Source organism: Mizuhopecten yessoensis, unplaced genomic scaffold (genome assembly GCF_002113885.1).
Source record: "Mizuhopecten yessoensis strain PY_sf001 unplaced genomic scaffold, ASM211388v2 scaffold3235, whole genome shotgun sequence".
In the NCBI taxonomy this organism is placed as follows: Eukaryota; Metazoa; Mollusca; class Bivalvia; order Pectinida; family Pectinidae; genus Mizuhopecten; species Mizuhopecten yessoensis.
In genome coordinates this window covers 686,653-703,496 of record NW_018404943.1, presented here as the reverse complement: position 1 = coordinate 703,496, position 16,844 = coordinate 686,653, and the positions used below count along the sequence as shown (strand labels likewise).

General features: G+C 38.3%; 1 protein-coding gene across 1 annotated transcript in view; it reads right to left on the bottom strand.

Annotated features, from left to right (window-relative positions):
* Positions 1 to 16,131, bottom strand: part of LOC110447241 (protein flp-like) — a 57,841-nt gene extending 41,710 nt beyond the window's left edge. The window contains exon 1 of the mRNA XM_021492795.1: positions 14,629 to 16,131. Coding sequence (XP_021348470.1) covers positions 14,629 to 14,927 — 299 coding nt within the window. The 5' untranslated portion in view covers positions 14,928 to 16,131. The remainder of the gene's footprint in view (positions 1 to 14,628) is intronic.
* Between the last annotated feature and the right edge of the window lie 713 nt (positions 16,132 to 16,844).

Genomic DNA, 16,844 nt, shown 5'->3' with positions numbered 1-16,844 from the left:
GGGGGGTCAGCCCCACCATTTGTACAATTTTGAATCCCTGCATCCCATGAATGCTTTTGATTAAATATGATCGATATCCAGTGCATAGTTCTACAGAAGAAGTCGTTTGTAGAAATATAGCCAAATTACCCCTTTTTGGCCCCGCCCCTCAGCCCCCTGGGGGGTCAGCCCAACCATTTGTACAATTTTGAATCTCCACAACCTAGGGATGCTTCCAGTCTAATATGGTTGATATCCATCACTTAGTTCCAGAGAAGAAGTCGCTTAAAGCAGTTTAGCCAAATTGCCCCCTTTTTGCCCCGCCCCTCAGCCCCCTGGGGGGTCAGCCCCACCATTTGTACAATTTTGAATCCCCACCACCTAGGGATGCTTCCAGTCAAATGTAGTTAAATTCCAATCAGTGGTTAAGAAGAAGAAGTCGTTTAAAGAAATTGTTGACAGACGGAGACGGACGCCACGGTATGGCATAAGCTCACCTTGGTCCTTTGGACCAGGTGAGCTAATAATGGGAACTACCAGGGTTTTGAGCAGGACTTGATTCAGCCTCCCTTACAATATGTTGTCCTCATGAAGGAGGTTTTGCATTCTCCATACTTCTCATAATGCCAATATTTCATCCTATATCTTTCATCCTTATATTTTTCTCCGTACATGTCACTTCAAAGGTGCATCTACTTCTTCCATTCCAAAAATATCGCACGATGCAGTAATTTAGAGTACACCAAAGTAGACTACAGGAAAGACATCATAGAGGCAAACAAAACATTCTGTTTTGGTACATTTCCATTTCCAAAACATTACACAGTACGACAATTACATCATCGAAAATCAGTTTCTTTTGTATGACTCTCAACGAGAAGCCAGTCTCGAACCACCATTAAGTGTACCGATTTGGTAAGCGTCACGTGATATAGTGTAACCTTGCAGTGGTCAATACCGGTCACTTCGATCAGTCAGAGAAGAAAAAGGACAATTTGATTATATCTTTAACAACTGACGAGGTATATTGGTGGTGTATTGGTGGTGTAGGTAAGGTGATTTCGTGGGATACAGATGTATGTAGCGATACCCTGACGTAAATAACAGCACTGCTGAGATAGATCATGTCGAGGTCCAGACGGCTCAGATTTAGGACGTCGGTCAGACCGCAGGACTGTACTGTTGGAGCGTGTCATTCTTAGTTGCATCAGGAATATCGATATGGACTGTTGGCGGCGTTTATCAACGATTCCGGCGTTTTGTTAGGGGATCCTTTTATTATTGATACGATTTAAGGAACTCATAAGACAACACACAGAGATAGTCACTATGGTGGAGAAATCCGTCAGCTGTTTGGAAGACAGCGGACCGGTTTCCAGAGAATGACAATCGTTAACGTTGCGCCGTTTAGATCTAAGCTTAAAAACAACGAAATCATTTTTTCAGTTTTCAGGAGCGCATTTTTCTCCGACATGACAGTTCAATACGGAAAACCATGTAAACATTGTGCTGTGTACTGTTCCGCAGCAAAGGTAGATCGTTAATTCTGAAACATTTTCTAAAGACAGTGAAAAATGTGGAGCAGCAAGTCTAAGATGAACGCAAGACTAGAAATAATGTGTATAGGTTTCCCCAAATCTACATATGACATTATAAGAACCTTTCATATTTGATGGATGTGGATGGTAAAATCCTCTTAAGGGGATCGTAAGTTGGGGTAAAGAGAGACATTGTGAGGGAGGAATTCTCTACCCACCTACCAATACATACATGTATCAACTAAATCAACATCAATTGTTCTAACTCCTCAGCATTCGTTAACGGTCCAAATCTTTAACTTTTCGAAAACTCTTTATCGTGACTTCTCAACTAAAATAACCAAACAAAATGAATTTTGCATACCATGAAACTGCAATCTGTTATTTACTTCTGGGAATGGTTCACTTTAAAGTTGATAATTACCATGCTGTTTTTCAGCAATCCTATCCTCGTGATTTAATATTCGGACCAAACTGTCGGCACGCCTTGGGTTATACCTATTTGAAAGTTCTAAGATACAATTATTTTTCCAAAAGATAGATATTGCACTTAACTCTATAAGGGTATATAATGACCTCAAAAGAGTTATCATGATAATGTTAATCATTTCACACGAAACATCAAGGTTGATTTTTATCAAATTTTGGAAACTAATTGCGTTTTATAGCAATTTGTCGTGGGCCATATATCTTGTTGCGACATCAAATAGAATGATAAATATGAAAATACCAACGGACTTTTAAATTCTGAACTAATTATCTTAAATTTCAATTGACTATTTACAAGTGCATTTTTAAACTTTAACAAGGTAAAGTACATGCGACACTATCATATCGAAACCTACATGTACATGTACCGTTGCCTTTTTGTTGTACTCTTTTAAGCCCGATATGTTGTATGAGAATGATGACGTCCTTGCTTTCATACTCAAAACGAGGTCGATTTTATCATGTCTTTGTAATCAATTTGTCAAACGATATTAGCCTATTGACTAAATGACATTACGGATTAAAAAAAAAAAAAAATCTTTATCGTGGCCTACATATCGACAAAATATAACACAGCAATGCTAATTAAAACTGTGACATTTCATAACAACTATATCTAAATACCAGCCCAATAACAGGCAACGGCGAGCCTTATCTCTACAGAACGGGTGTGACGTAATGGCTCACATTGGCCCCTTGACTATCAATACGGGAGATATGTTCGGCCATCAATACCCACAATTTCATAAACAACGATTAATTACCAACACAGAGGAAGTATTGTCTTTCTAAAATTGATTAATTTTGTTACATCACATTCGCAAAGAATGAGGAATTTGTGTGTTTTTCTTTCACAATGTTCTGATCATAAAGATTGTTCCCCGATATGTGTGTGTGTCGATCTCAAAATGTTACCAGTATCCTTATGACAAAACAGCTGACAGGAAATGCCGTTGTACCGATGGTATCGTGTTCTGTAAGTTCGTATTCGATTGGCGGCGACAGGGACATGATGTTGAAGTGGGGGAGGAGGGAGAGGAGGGGGGACCTTTTCACATGTTCAGTAATTGACGCGCGTGCTTTTAATTTGTTTTCGCACCTTCCGTTGTTCGAGTATTACAAACATATTTCAACCTTGTAGATTTAATATTTTTCCTGTTGTTATTTTAATGAAAGGTTTGAAGATCATATTTGATAAGTTGTCGTCGTAAATCACCCTATTCAGTAATACTAATTCGTAGGACTGCTACCAGTATCCCTTCTCAACGACTTTATACACAGAAATACGCACAGACGATAGATAGAAAAATGAATTGCATCCCAAGTAAATCAACACCATAATATATCATGTCATGTACGTACTACCCAACAAAGATTTATATATCTTAGAATACTGACAAACGCTATTTGACAAGGAGCACATTTTGTATTTCACTGACGCTCAAGGAATGAAATATGACGTGTCGCAAACAATCCAACTATCGAAAGTGTCAGACCAAGCTTTAATAGCCGAGCGTGTGTCAGTCTACTCCTTAGCGAAGGAATGTCGGCAGTGTCGCCAGGCCGAGCCCAGTTTCATCAGGGACAGACAGAATTTAACGACGTCCACATAATTATATCGAACCATATTGGCGGTGCCATTGTGTCAATTTTAAAAAAATACACAATTTAAAACATATTTTTTTTGCGGAATATAGTTCATTGTTTAAGAAAGAGTTTTCAAATACGCTAATTTATATTGATCTAAGTATAAATATTCTCTTATATTTTCGATATTGATGTGTTTGTGTAGTCAGTGAAAACCGAAGTCCAGAAACAACCTAACGTCACCAAAATGTTTCTTCTAACGGCTGTGTTTCAAAGTTTTATAAAGACGCTGATCTAACTGCGAACGCAATTTCTTCTGGTAATGATTATTAAGAATTTATCGAAAATAATTCCGTGTAATCAGGCATATTTGTTAATATACAATGTGCCTGAACTCAAGATACCGAAGAAACTAACATGGATTATGTATGTGTTGAAACAACCAAAACGCATGTTCTGACATAAAAATGGTATACATGAAGGTTACTAGATTTCTTACCACGTTGAGAAAGTGTGTCGTTTCCTCGAATGCATCGGTTTAAAATGATTGATCTTACAGACCCCTGATTCCACCATTAGACTTTCCTTTCGGAGCGTAATTTTGATAATTTTCGTTGGGAAAGAAAGCGAGAAATAGAAAAGATCCTGTCAATTGTACACGATAGAGATATGACGAACACGACTATGGCGATTAAGGATCTACGAGAAATGTAGGTTTAACGATAATTGTCTACCAGTTTCTCCTTCCATATACTTTCACACGTTCTTCACCTTTTATCGAGCATGTTTTACAGTAGATGATTAGGGCCGTCGCCGCTAGGCGTCGCTACTGATGTAATCCGAAAGGCGGCATTTCCTCCGTCGTTAGTAACGGCCACGTGCTATTTCCGCGGTTTCTACACCTATTCCTGTTTAATGAGTTCGCCATGCGCCAGAGTCAAGTCATTAAATCTACAGCATCTCGCTTCAGAAATGTGACAAAATCATTATAAAATTCTGTGTATGAGCATGTTTTAGTTTATATATTTATAGCTTCGAATATTATCTAGATCGCTTGGATACAATGTAAAAATAAGTACAAAGAGGTTTCAGTGAAATAGCCACCAATGAAAATTTGTTCACAACTCTCATAAAACATGACGCCTCTTATAACAGGAAAGGTTAATATACCGGAAACCAAAAGGCAAATTGCCAGTTGCTTACAGAGGAAATTCTGTTTCCTTTTTGCCTGTCTGTAATTCGTGGTGGAATTAAGACTATGGTATCAAGACGAATTACAAAAATAACATGGTAAATAGGAAATTGGTCGTAAGTATTGGGTATCAAGCGCTTGGATTTCAAACTATGTTGAATCTCCATAAAAATAGTCTCTCCGTAATACATGTACATGTAGCTGTAAATCAATTTGAAAACGTGTCTTTTACACTCTTAACTATGAACTGTTAAAGGGACTCGTTCTGGGGATGATACAGTACAAGGATGTAGTAGATCACTAAAGACGCCATTGACGACTTCCATGTACACAGCAATCTAACGAACCAGAAAACAAAAACAAAACTAACCCTTACTGTAAAAGGTTTGGTTTTATTTGGTTTGGAGTTTTAGGCCCTGGTAACAGCTAAGGTCAAACAGTTCAATGAAGATGGTTTCCGCGGATGATTGGCGCTCTCATACTCTGTTCGTAGATAGAATGGTACGTGTAGCATGCTGTATATGTGTATCGCTGTAACCATGAACACTCTTTTACATGGTGCTATCATGAATGACAGAATGACAGAATGACAGTGGTCAGCACCGATATCAAATATATCACACTGTGTTGGAGTTTTCAAAACCGATAGCAAATCTATCACTGACATAGCGGCTATGGTCAACACCTATATCAGGTCAACACAAATGTCATGATTTTCGAGTACAGGGTGGTTATATGGTCGGCACCGATTAGGCTGGAACACGGGGAGTTAGGATGCCACTATAACACAGAACGTATTGCGACTCGGCGTGGATGAGGAATAGCAACACTCATTGAAATCGAAACGCAACAACATCTCAAAGGCATAAATCAAAGAGCAGTTTTACACTACAGTACATGACATTTACTATGAAAGCCATGAGACATATATTTACAGGCATGTGATGTGGCAAAGAAACAGTAAGGAGAACTACTGGTGGCACCCAAAGAACCATCCCAAAAATTGGTCAAAATGTAGTGGACAATTAAACAGTAACAAGCTTAAGGTAGCACTATGCATCGAATCATTCAATTGGTTAAACAAATATCAATATGTCGGACAAAAAGGAATGTTCTTATTTAGCTAAGTCGTAAAGAAGTTTCCAGATTAGACACAAAAGGCTCCGATTTCACCTGGGGTAGTTAGATACTAGGACATACATCCCACTTTTCGCACACCTTCAGAACAAACATCTAAAAGAACACCAGTGTACAGCCTTGTCAACTCTACTGGATACTGTGATCAACACCAGTGGTCACAATGCTAATCAAAAGTGGTCACCGTGGTCAACACTACTGGACACCGTGGTCAACATTACATAATGCAATTGGCAACACTACTGGACACTGTGGTCAACACTACTGGACACCGTGGTCAACATTACATATTGCAATTGGCAACACTACCGGATACAGTGGTCAACACTACTGGACACCGTGGTCGACATTGCATAATACAATGGTCAACACTACTGGATACAGTTGTCAACACTACTGGACACCGTGGCCTACACTACTGGACACCGTGGTCAACACTTCATGATGTGGTTAACACTACTGGATACAGTGGTCAACACTACTGGACACCGTGGTCAACACTACTTGATACAGTGGTCAACACTAATGGATACAGTGGTCATCACTACTGGACACCGTGGTTAACACTTCTGGACACCACGGTCAATATTACGGGATACAGTGTTCAACATTACTGGACACCGTGGTCAACACTCCTGGACACCGTGGTCAACACTCCTGGACACCGTGATCAACACTACTGGATACAGAAGTCATCACAACTGGATACAATTGTCATCACTAATGGACACCGTGGTCAACACTACTGGACACCGTGGTCAACACTAATGGATACAGTGGTAAACACTACTGGATACCATGGTCAACAATAATGAATACAGTTGTCAACATTAATGGATACAGTGATCAACACTTCTGAACACCGTGGCCTATATTACTGGACACCGTTGTCAACACTACTGGATAAAATGGTCAACACTTCTGAACACCATGGTCAACACTACTGGATACCGTGGTCAACACCACTGAAAACCATGGTCAACACTACTGAACACCGTGGTCAACACTACTGGATACAATTGTCAACACTTCTAAACACCATGGTCAACACTACTAGACACCGTGGTTAACAATCCTAGACACCATGGTCAACACTACTGGACACCGTGGTTAACACTCCTGTATACAATGGTCAACACTTCTGAACACCATGGTCAACACTACTGGATACCGTGTTTAACACCACTGAAAACCATGGTCAACACTACTGGACACCGTGGTCAACACTACTGGATACAGTGATCAACACTAATAGATAAAGTTGTCAAGACTACTGGATACAGTGGTAAAGACTACTGGATACAGTAGTCAACACTACTTAATACAGTAGTCAACACTACTGGACACCGTTGTCAACACTACTGGATACAGTGGTCAACACTGATGGACACCGTGGTCAACATCACTGGACTCCGTGGTCAACACTACTGGATACAGTAGTCAATACTAGTGAACACCATGATCAACACTAGTTGACAACGTGGTCAACACTAGTAGGCACGTATTCAGCATTAGTTGACGCCGTGGTCAACACTTATGAATACCGTGGTCAACACTAGTAGGCAACGTGGTCAATACCAGTGGTCAAACATGGTCAACACTAGTAGACGTTGTGGTCACCACTAGTAGGCACGCAGTCAACATTAGTTTGACGCTGTGGTCAACACTTATGAACACCATGGTCAATACTATTAGACAACCAAGTTAACACTATAGTAGACAACTTAGTCAACGATATTTTACAATTCTCTTATCATATGTGGACACCATAGTCAAATAGTAGATTTATTTCCCCAAGTAACAAAAAAAATGTCATTCGTGGGGTGGTATTCAATGTTGTTTAACCCAGATTTTCCGTGAAACCGAGAGTTAGACATTCAATAATATTTACCTCGAGGGTTGAGATTTCACTTGCCCTAATATCGTAAAAGATGACTTTTTTTCCACCATCATGACGTCATTTATTTTTCTTGTACTACATGTCATACACGTACCCTAGGAAATGATAGAGACATTTAGAACAGGTAAAACGGAAATTATGTGGACTTGTTTGACCAACACTTGTGGACACCATGGGTATTGGACTCTTCATGGACACTGTGGTCAGCACAAGTGAACACCATTGTCGTTTATACTTACTTGTATTTGTTGTACAGACAAAAACAGTCAGTTAAGCAGGAGATAAAACATTAAATTCTTAGTTTGTTTTGAACACAAACTTTGAAATTAAGCAGTTATCATCAAACCAAAATGTTGAATCTCATTCCGAAAAGGAATTAAGACGTTTTTTTTTTTTGCAGCGAGATAGCGCCGCAGATATCTTATATCTTAAGAGAATACACGGCGCCCTCCGAAATATCACCTCGCGTATTCTTCTGACTGGTAAGTTGTACACAGAGAATACTACATGTCTTTTTCCATATCACATCCAGTATCAACCCGAGACTGCAATATCAACCCGGGGGCTTATATTGGTCGAGGGTTGATACTGGGTGTGATATGGAAAAGGGCATGTTTTATTCTGTTTATTACATACTTACTAATAAAAGCTACGATCTTATGATCTATTTTTCTTTTGATATATTAAAAAACGAAAGACATCCAAAAGGGGTGTGATACGGGGTTTTGCAGGCTGATACGGAGAGGGCTGATACATGTACGGGTTTATGGGTGTGATATGGCCGGGGCTGAAACGGATTTTGGGGTGTGATACGGCGAGGGCTTATATGGGTAAGAGCAATTGTGTCGTATCGCATATACAAAAAACCCGTATTTATTAACAAGTATGTAATAAAATAGATGAATTACCCGTGTTTTCTGCTGACTGGTCAGTGCTGTGAGAGAAATAGTTGCCATCCGGATTGTTGGCTGTATTAGAGAAGCACTTACCCGAGTTTCCGTATGACTGGTCAGCCCTATCAGATGGACAGCCAGTATCCGAACTAACATTACGACAATGGGATATTCAGCCAAATTAAATGTTAGATTTCAAGATGTCCCGTTGTGCTTGTAAATCATACAAACAGGATTTAATTACACATCATGTGTACAATAGTTCATTCATCATCTGTGGTCAATCGTTTCGTATCCATTATACGACACAGTACGTGGCCTCTGACCAACGACCGGACACAAATCGCCATTTGAACGATATCCTTGTATCATGTTCTAAATGACCGAGGGCCCGCTACATATTAACCGCTAATCAGCCCATTCACCGTAATTTTAGGCTTCAGCGAAGAAGGATAATCAACTCTTCAATCTGATAACGACCGTAATGAATATTCATCAAATATAAATATGTATATTCCTTATAAGTATGTGTGTCCAATTGGCGCATGTGATGATGGTTGCCTGGCGCGTGACAATATCGGTTTAGACAGTCTAACGTAACAATACCAGTACGTGTACATTACCGGGTGACAAAATACACTGTTTCATGACCTTAACGTATTACACAGCTAACGAGATAGACGGATATAAAACGAGTATACGGGCTGAAAACAGTGAAGGAAAGAATTTCATATCCTTATAAAAAGATAGCTGGATGTTTCTGAAATTGCCTTAATTTATCATTATTTCTACAATAAGCGGTCGTCACTATACCACGAATTTAATTGATGTAAGTAAGATTTATCACTGCACGTGATTAATAATATGTCATGGTATCGCCCAATACCGGTGAGTCGATGACAGCACACGCCTCGTTCTCTCCTTTGGTTTAACTAGACATGAGATCTTATGTACATGCAAAATGTACTAACAGGATATTCGAAAATAAAGCTTGAACAAATGATGACATGAGTTTAAATTACACGGATGCACGTACAGCATAGAGCGTCACGTGGTTGACAGCGCGAGATGCAGGGGCGATAGGGATGTGCGGAAGACGGCAGGCATAAGAAAATCGGGCCGTATGAATGACGGAGCAGGCATAAAACTGTCAAAATCCTTTTGCTGGTTTCTTTATGATGTTCCCATGCTTTGCTGATAAGGAATATGTCTGTCCTTGTTAGCGTTACATACCCTCTATATAGGTTGATCAGGTGAGTGAAAATTGATTTTACTACATGAGATTTTGTCACCGCCATTTATCGGAGGTAAGAGGACCAAGACGTTACGGGAGATCTGCACACTTAAACTAATCTACACTGCGTATTGTCCCAGTAATCTGGGTTCGGAGACTAATTTTATCCAAATATACAAAATAGTATAGAACGAGAAGCTCCTAAAATAGTACCAGCCCCTATTTTACAACTCTGAAAGCATTGATTTATTTCCTTACACCTTAAGCAAGGTTTTACAAGAAGCCAACTCTCATCCATTACCACCACTATTGTTCCACAGTATACGTCGAACATTTTATAAAAAACACCCGGCACCTTTGTATAATAACGTTATAGTTCTACACCCGACACTGCTGTATAATAACATTATAGTTCTACACCCGACACTTCTGTATAAAAACATTATAGTTCTACACCCGACACTTCTGTATAAAAACATTATAGTTCTACACCCGACACTTCTGTATAATAACGTTATAGTTCTACACCCGACACTTCTGTATACTAACATTATAGTTCTACATCCGACACTTCAGTATAATAACGTTATAGTTATACACCCGAAACTTCTGTATAATAACGTTATAGTTCTACACCCGACACTTCTGTAAAAAAACACACACGACACTTTAGTATAATAACGTTATAGTTCTACACCCGACACTTCTGTATAATAACATTATAGTTCTACACCCGACACTTCTGTATAATAACATTATAGTTCTACACCCGACACTTCTGTATACTAACATTATAGTTCTACATCCGACACTTCAGTATAATAACGTTATAGTTATACACCCGAAACTTCTGTATAATAACGTTATAGTTCTACACTCGACACTTCTGTAAAAAAACACACACGACACTTTAGTATAATAACGTTATAGTTCTACACCCGACACTTCTGTATAATAACATTATAGTTCTACACCCGACACTTCTGTATAATAACATTATAGTTCTACACCCGACACTTCTGTATACTAACATTATAGTTCTACATCCGACACTTCAGTATAATAACGTTATAGTTATACACCCGAAACTTCTGTATAATAACGTTATAGTTCTACACTCGACACTTCTGTAAAAAAACACACACGACACTTTAGTATAATAACGTTATAGTTCTACACCCGACACTTCTGTATAATAACATTATAGTTCTACACCCGACACTTCTGTATAATAACATTATAGTTCTACACCCGACACTTCTGTATACTAACATTATAGTTCTACATCCGACACTTCCGTATAATAACGTTATAGTTATACACCCGAAACTTCTGTATAATAACGTTATAGTTCTACACCCGAAACTTCTGTAAAAAAACACACACGACACTTTAGTATAATAACGTTATAGTTCTACACCCGACACTTCTGTATAATAACATTATAGTTCTACACCCGACACTTCTGTATAATAACATTATAGTTCTACACCCGACACTTCTGTATACTAACGTTATAGTTCTACCCCCGACACTTCTGTATACTAACATTATAGTTCTACATCCGACACTTCCGTATAATAACGTTATAGTTATACACCCGAAACTTCTGTATAATAACGTTATAGTTCTACACCCGAAACTTCTGTAAAAAAACACACACGACACTTTAGTATAATAACGTTATAGTTCTACACCCGACACTTCTGTATAATAACATTATAGTTCTACACCCGACACTTCTGTATAATAACATTATAGTTCTACACCCGACACTTCTGTATACTAACGTTATAGTTCTACACCCGACACTTCTGTATACTAACATTATAGTTCTACATCCGACACTTCCGTATAATAACGTTATAGTTATACACCCGAAACTTCTGTATAATAACGTTATAGTTCTACACCCGAAACTTCTGTAAAAAAACACACACGACACTTTAGTATAATAACGTTATAGTTCTCCCCCCGACACTTCTGTATACTAACGTTATAGTTCTACACCCGACACCTCTGTATAATAACATTATAGTTGTACACCCGACACTTCTGTATAATATCATTATAGTTCTACACCGACACTTCTGTATAATAACATTAAAGTTCTACACCCGACACTTCTGTGTAATAACGTTATAGTTCTACACTCGACACTTCTGTAAAAAAACACACACGACACTTTAGTATAATACCGTTATAGTTCTACACCCGACACCTCTGTATAATAACATTATAGTTCTCCCCCCGACACTTCTGTATGATAACATTATAGTTCTACACCCGACACTCCTGTATACTAACATTATAGTTCTACATCCGACACTTCTGTATAATAACCTTATAGTTATACACCCGAAACTTCTGTATAATAACATTATAGTTCTACACCCGACACTTCTGTATGATAACATTATAGTTCTACCCCCGACACTTCTGTATGATAACATTATAGTTCTACCCCCGACACTTCTGTATGATAACATTATAGTTCTACACCCGACACTTCTGTGTAATAACTTTATAGTTCTACACCCGACACTTCTGTATAATAAACGTACAGTTATACACCCGACACTTCTGTATAATAACGTTATAGTTCAACACCCGACACTTCTGTGTAATAACATTATAGTTCTACACCCGACACTTCTGTATAATAACATTACAGTTCCACACCCGACACTTCTGTATAATAACCTTATAGTTATACACCCGACACTTCTGTATAATAACATTATAGTTCTTCACCCGACACCTCTGTATAAAAATACAACCGACATTTTAGTATAATAACATTATAGTTCTAAACTCGACACTTCTGTAAAATAACATTATAGTCCTACACCCGACACTTATGTATAATAACTTTATATTTCAACCCCCGACACTTCTGTAAAAAAACACCCCCGACACTTTAGTATAATAACGTTATAGTTATACACCCGACTCTTCTGTATAATAACTTTATAGTTCTCCCCCCGCCACTTCTGTATAATAAGATTATAGTTCTACACCTGACACTTCTGTATAATAGCATTATAGTTCTACACACGACACCTCTGTATAATAACACACCCGACACCTCTGTATAATAACACACCCGACACTTCTGTATAATATTCTGACAGTTCTTCAGTGCCCTGAATTATGATACTCAGTAAATGAGATTGGGATGTGCTTAGAATACAATCAGCAGACTGAAATAAAACTTTCTTCACATCAATACAAAGCGGTAAATTTGAACAATGCTGAGAGAAGGCCAGGACACACGTGTATCAAAACAGGATATACCTGCATCAATATGGGATATACTTGTACCAATACGGAAAACACACGTATCAAAACAGGACATCTTTGTATCAATTAGAATCGTATATAAAAGACATATAGATATGTGTAAGGATCTACGACATACATCCATCAGGATCGGGCATATATTGTTTAAATGCAGTACATATACAGTATGTATCGATGCAGGACATACACGCATCGACATATTGACTATTCATCGAGAGTGTATATACTTTTATTTTTTGTATATCCATATGTGTATTTCTATAATATTTATTATAAATTTATTCCTTAACATGTAAGTCCGGCACGTCTATATCTTAATTTGTAATATATGCAGGGTTTTCAGTTGTTCCTAACCAGTTTCAATATGTACAGTACCAATTTCAGAATTGATATCAACTACAAAAAAATGAACTCCCTAAAAGATTTTGTAGGTAATTATGAATCCACATTTCAAAAATACTGTTTATATATTTCACATGTCCGTTGAAATATAAGTTAGAGTCAAAAATATCTCTAGGGTCGTATGAAAGCCCAGATATATTTTTGTAGTGCCATATTATCTATTTACTATAACCCTATGATACACAATTATAAAAACCATATACATCCAAACTTTTAACACTGCTTGTTGACGACATCACCGTTTTGATTGCATCTATATATGATCAATGCGATGTGTAAAATAAAAGAATATCAGAGAGATCACGTGCTATGATTTAATAGAATATTATTAACTATCCTTTAATTTAAAAAAAAACCACTTGGTCTTTAGAACTGTGTATGTGTAGTGTGTTAGCGCCCTCCATATTGTTCATACCGGCTATTCTTTGTACGTATGTAGGAATCCCTACTGACACGTAATTGGCGGTGTATCGGGTTTGGTAAGCATTGTACCAGATCAGTGTCACTAACACGTGCGTGTAGCCGGCTATTTATCTCGGTAACTATATCCATTGTTCTATACATGTTACAAACGCTTGCTTAGAAAAACAGATAGTAGATAAAAGGTTATATGATAGCGAATCAAAATTTCCAAAATGCTGACGTTAGTCTGCGAACGTTAAGAGATATTTAATAGGCATTTTCATTACTGAAAACTGCTGAACCAATCTATCATCTTCAATTCTAGATATATAAATATACGTGTCTAAATGTTGTTTTGTTAAAAGACGCTCAGTTACAGAAAATCAATTACCATTCAAGAGTCACCAAAACTAAATAGAACAGAACAGAAAACGCTCCGAGATAATTGACTATTTTAAACATCAAGGAGAGGAAAAAAGACAGCATTTTCCATTCCAAACATAATAGTGTAAATTACAGGTTAGACAAGTAGGAGAAAAGCGTTTGTCAATAGTGTATAAGGCGCTACTCACTCTTTAGTTCTGTGCAGGAGTTTGACAAGCAGGGTAGACGCAAAAGCCTTTGACAGCGATGCTATTCCAAATAGCGTTTTGTTTGTCACTGGTTCCTTAGTTTCCAGATTTTTAACTCCATATCCTTTCGAAAACACAATATGACCATCCTTGACCACCGATACGGCCATACCTGGGTTTTGATTGCACGCTAAGACCGATCTTAAAGTCTTGTCCGCCTCCTCCTCTCTAAGTCCACTTTCGGCGAGAGAAAATATTAGTGTTAAGAAGAAAAATCCTAAAATCCGTTGTACTTCCATGTTGTTGTGTAAGCGACAGTCGTAGTTATGCTATGGAGTGGCAGAAACCTCTACCATCCCTGTGAGGCAGTCTCCCTGAGGCACGCTACACCCCGGCGGCCTGTCTAGTGACAATCTGGTGCAATATTTACTGGGAGGTTCGCATGCTACGTGAACGGATCCTGTTGTAAATTAATTCCAATTTGCCACTTTTAAAGCATTCGATTTTGTCCACATTATTCAAATGACAAACTGGGTTAATTTAGAAACTACAAGATTCCCTTCGAGGTAACGTAATCAGGTATCAACTGAAGAGAAGTGTCATTCGATAGAGAAAACTTTGTCATAATAAAGAAAAGGGTAGAAATACAACAGTATGTGTTAATGAGGAATTATTGGCAACGGTGTCGGCTAACTAGTCGGAATCTGCGCGATCACTCCGCTTACAGCCCTGTATCGACTGATTCTAACTGACATAGTAATCTAGTATTCCACTGGTTTTACAGTATTCGCCCGTACGTAGTAGGCTTTAACACAGGTGCATCAGAGTATCTCTGCTGCAAAACAGGTGTATCAGTGACCTCACGAAGTGTCTGTCTGGTATCAACTTGTATTTAGACGATGCGACAGGTGTATCTTAATATCTAACAGTGTCTCTGCCTGGTGCCTTCCAGCATACAGAAAGTAATATATTTGTACAGTATGCATGTACCCCGCAGTAGACAGTACCTCCAAATATAGACTGCTGACGTATCTATCATATGTAACCTCGATGTGTCTTTGCCGCGTTATTTACAAGTCTACAGACCGTGTATCGCAATGTCTCTATATATCGGATGAGACGGGCGTATCGCGAGACAGCACACTACATGTTTCTAGTGTAGATAGACGGAAAGAAAAGTGCATCTTTTCCGGTAACCTCAGTGTCCCAGCCTGCTATACGTCTGAATATATATATTGTAAGTAGTGAGTGAGACGTGTATCTTAGCAACTTTATAGTGTATCTGTCTAGAATCTACACACACGTATATATATAGGTAGTGAGACGTGTATCTTGTCTAGAATCCACCCACACGTATAGGTAGTGAGACGTGTATCTGTCTAGAATACACCCACACGTATAGGTAGTGAGACGTGTATCTTGTCTGGAATCTACACACACGTATAGGTAGTGAGACGTGTATCTTGTCTAGAATCTACACACACGTATAGGTAGTGAGACGTGTATCTTTGCAACTTCACAGTGTATCTGACTAGAATCCATCTACACGTGTATATATATATATATATAGCTATAGGCAGACATACGTGTATCTCTGACCGCACAGTGTTTCCGCCTCTGTATCTAATGTATAGACAAGTGTTTCTCAGATACTCCACATAACGTCCTTGCTTTAGTATCCGTCCAAATAAACAGGAATATCTGACTACTTCCGACAAGTGTCGTAGTATCCAGTGTCAGAAGTGTATCAAGTTAAAAAAAATCCAATCTTCTCACAAATACACAGTCCATTCAATTGAAAATTATTCCAGTTTTCACTTATTGATATTTAGATCAATTAATTTCAGTTCCTTTTTTTAAATTTGAAAAAGAAAAATATCTAATTAAAAAATGATATCACATCCATTTCACAGATCCGGACTTCAATCCGTTTTGAACCAAAGTGATCCTATAGATATTACTACCAACCTCTCCGATGCTGTGCTGTATACTTTAGTGTCCTAATTTGCCGCTATTTTCAGGTGGCCTTAATATTTCCACATAACAATACTATCAGATGACATTGGAATCCCACAGGGGTCCCGTACGTACCAGTGCTGTGCAGGAATCCCAGTATCCCGGTGACTGACGTATTAGGGGCCTCAGCAGAATGACAACAATGGTTTGTCAGTTACATGTATATGTCTGTAGCAGGGGCATGTGTACTATATAGGGGC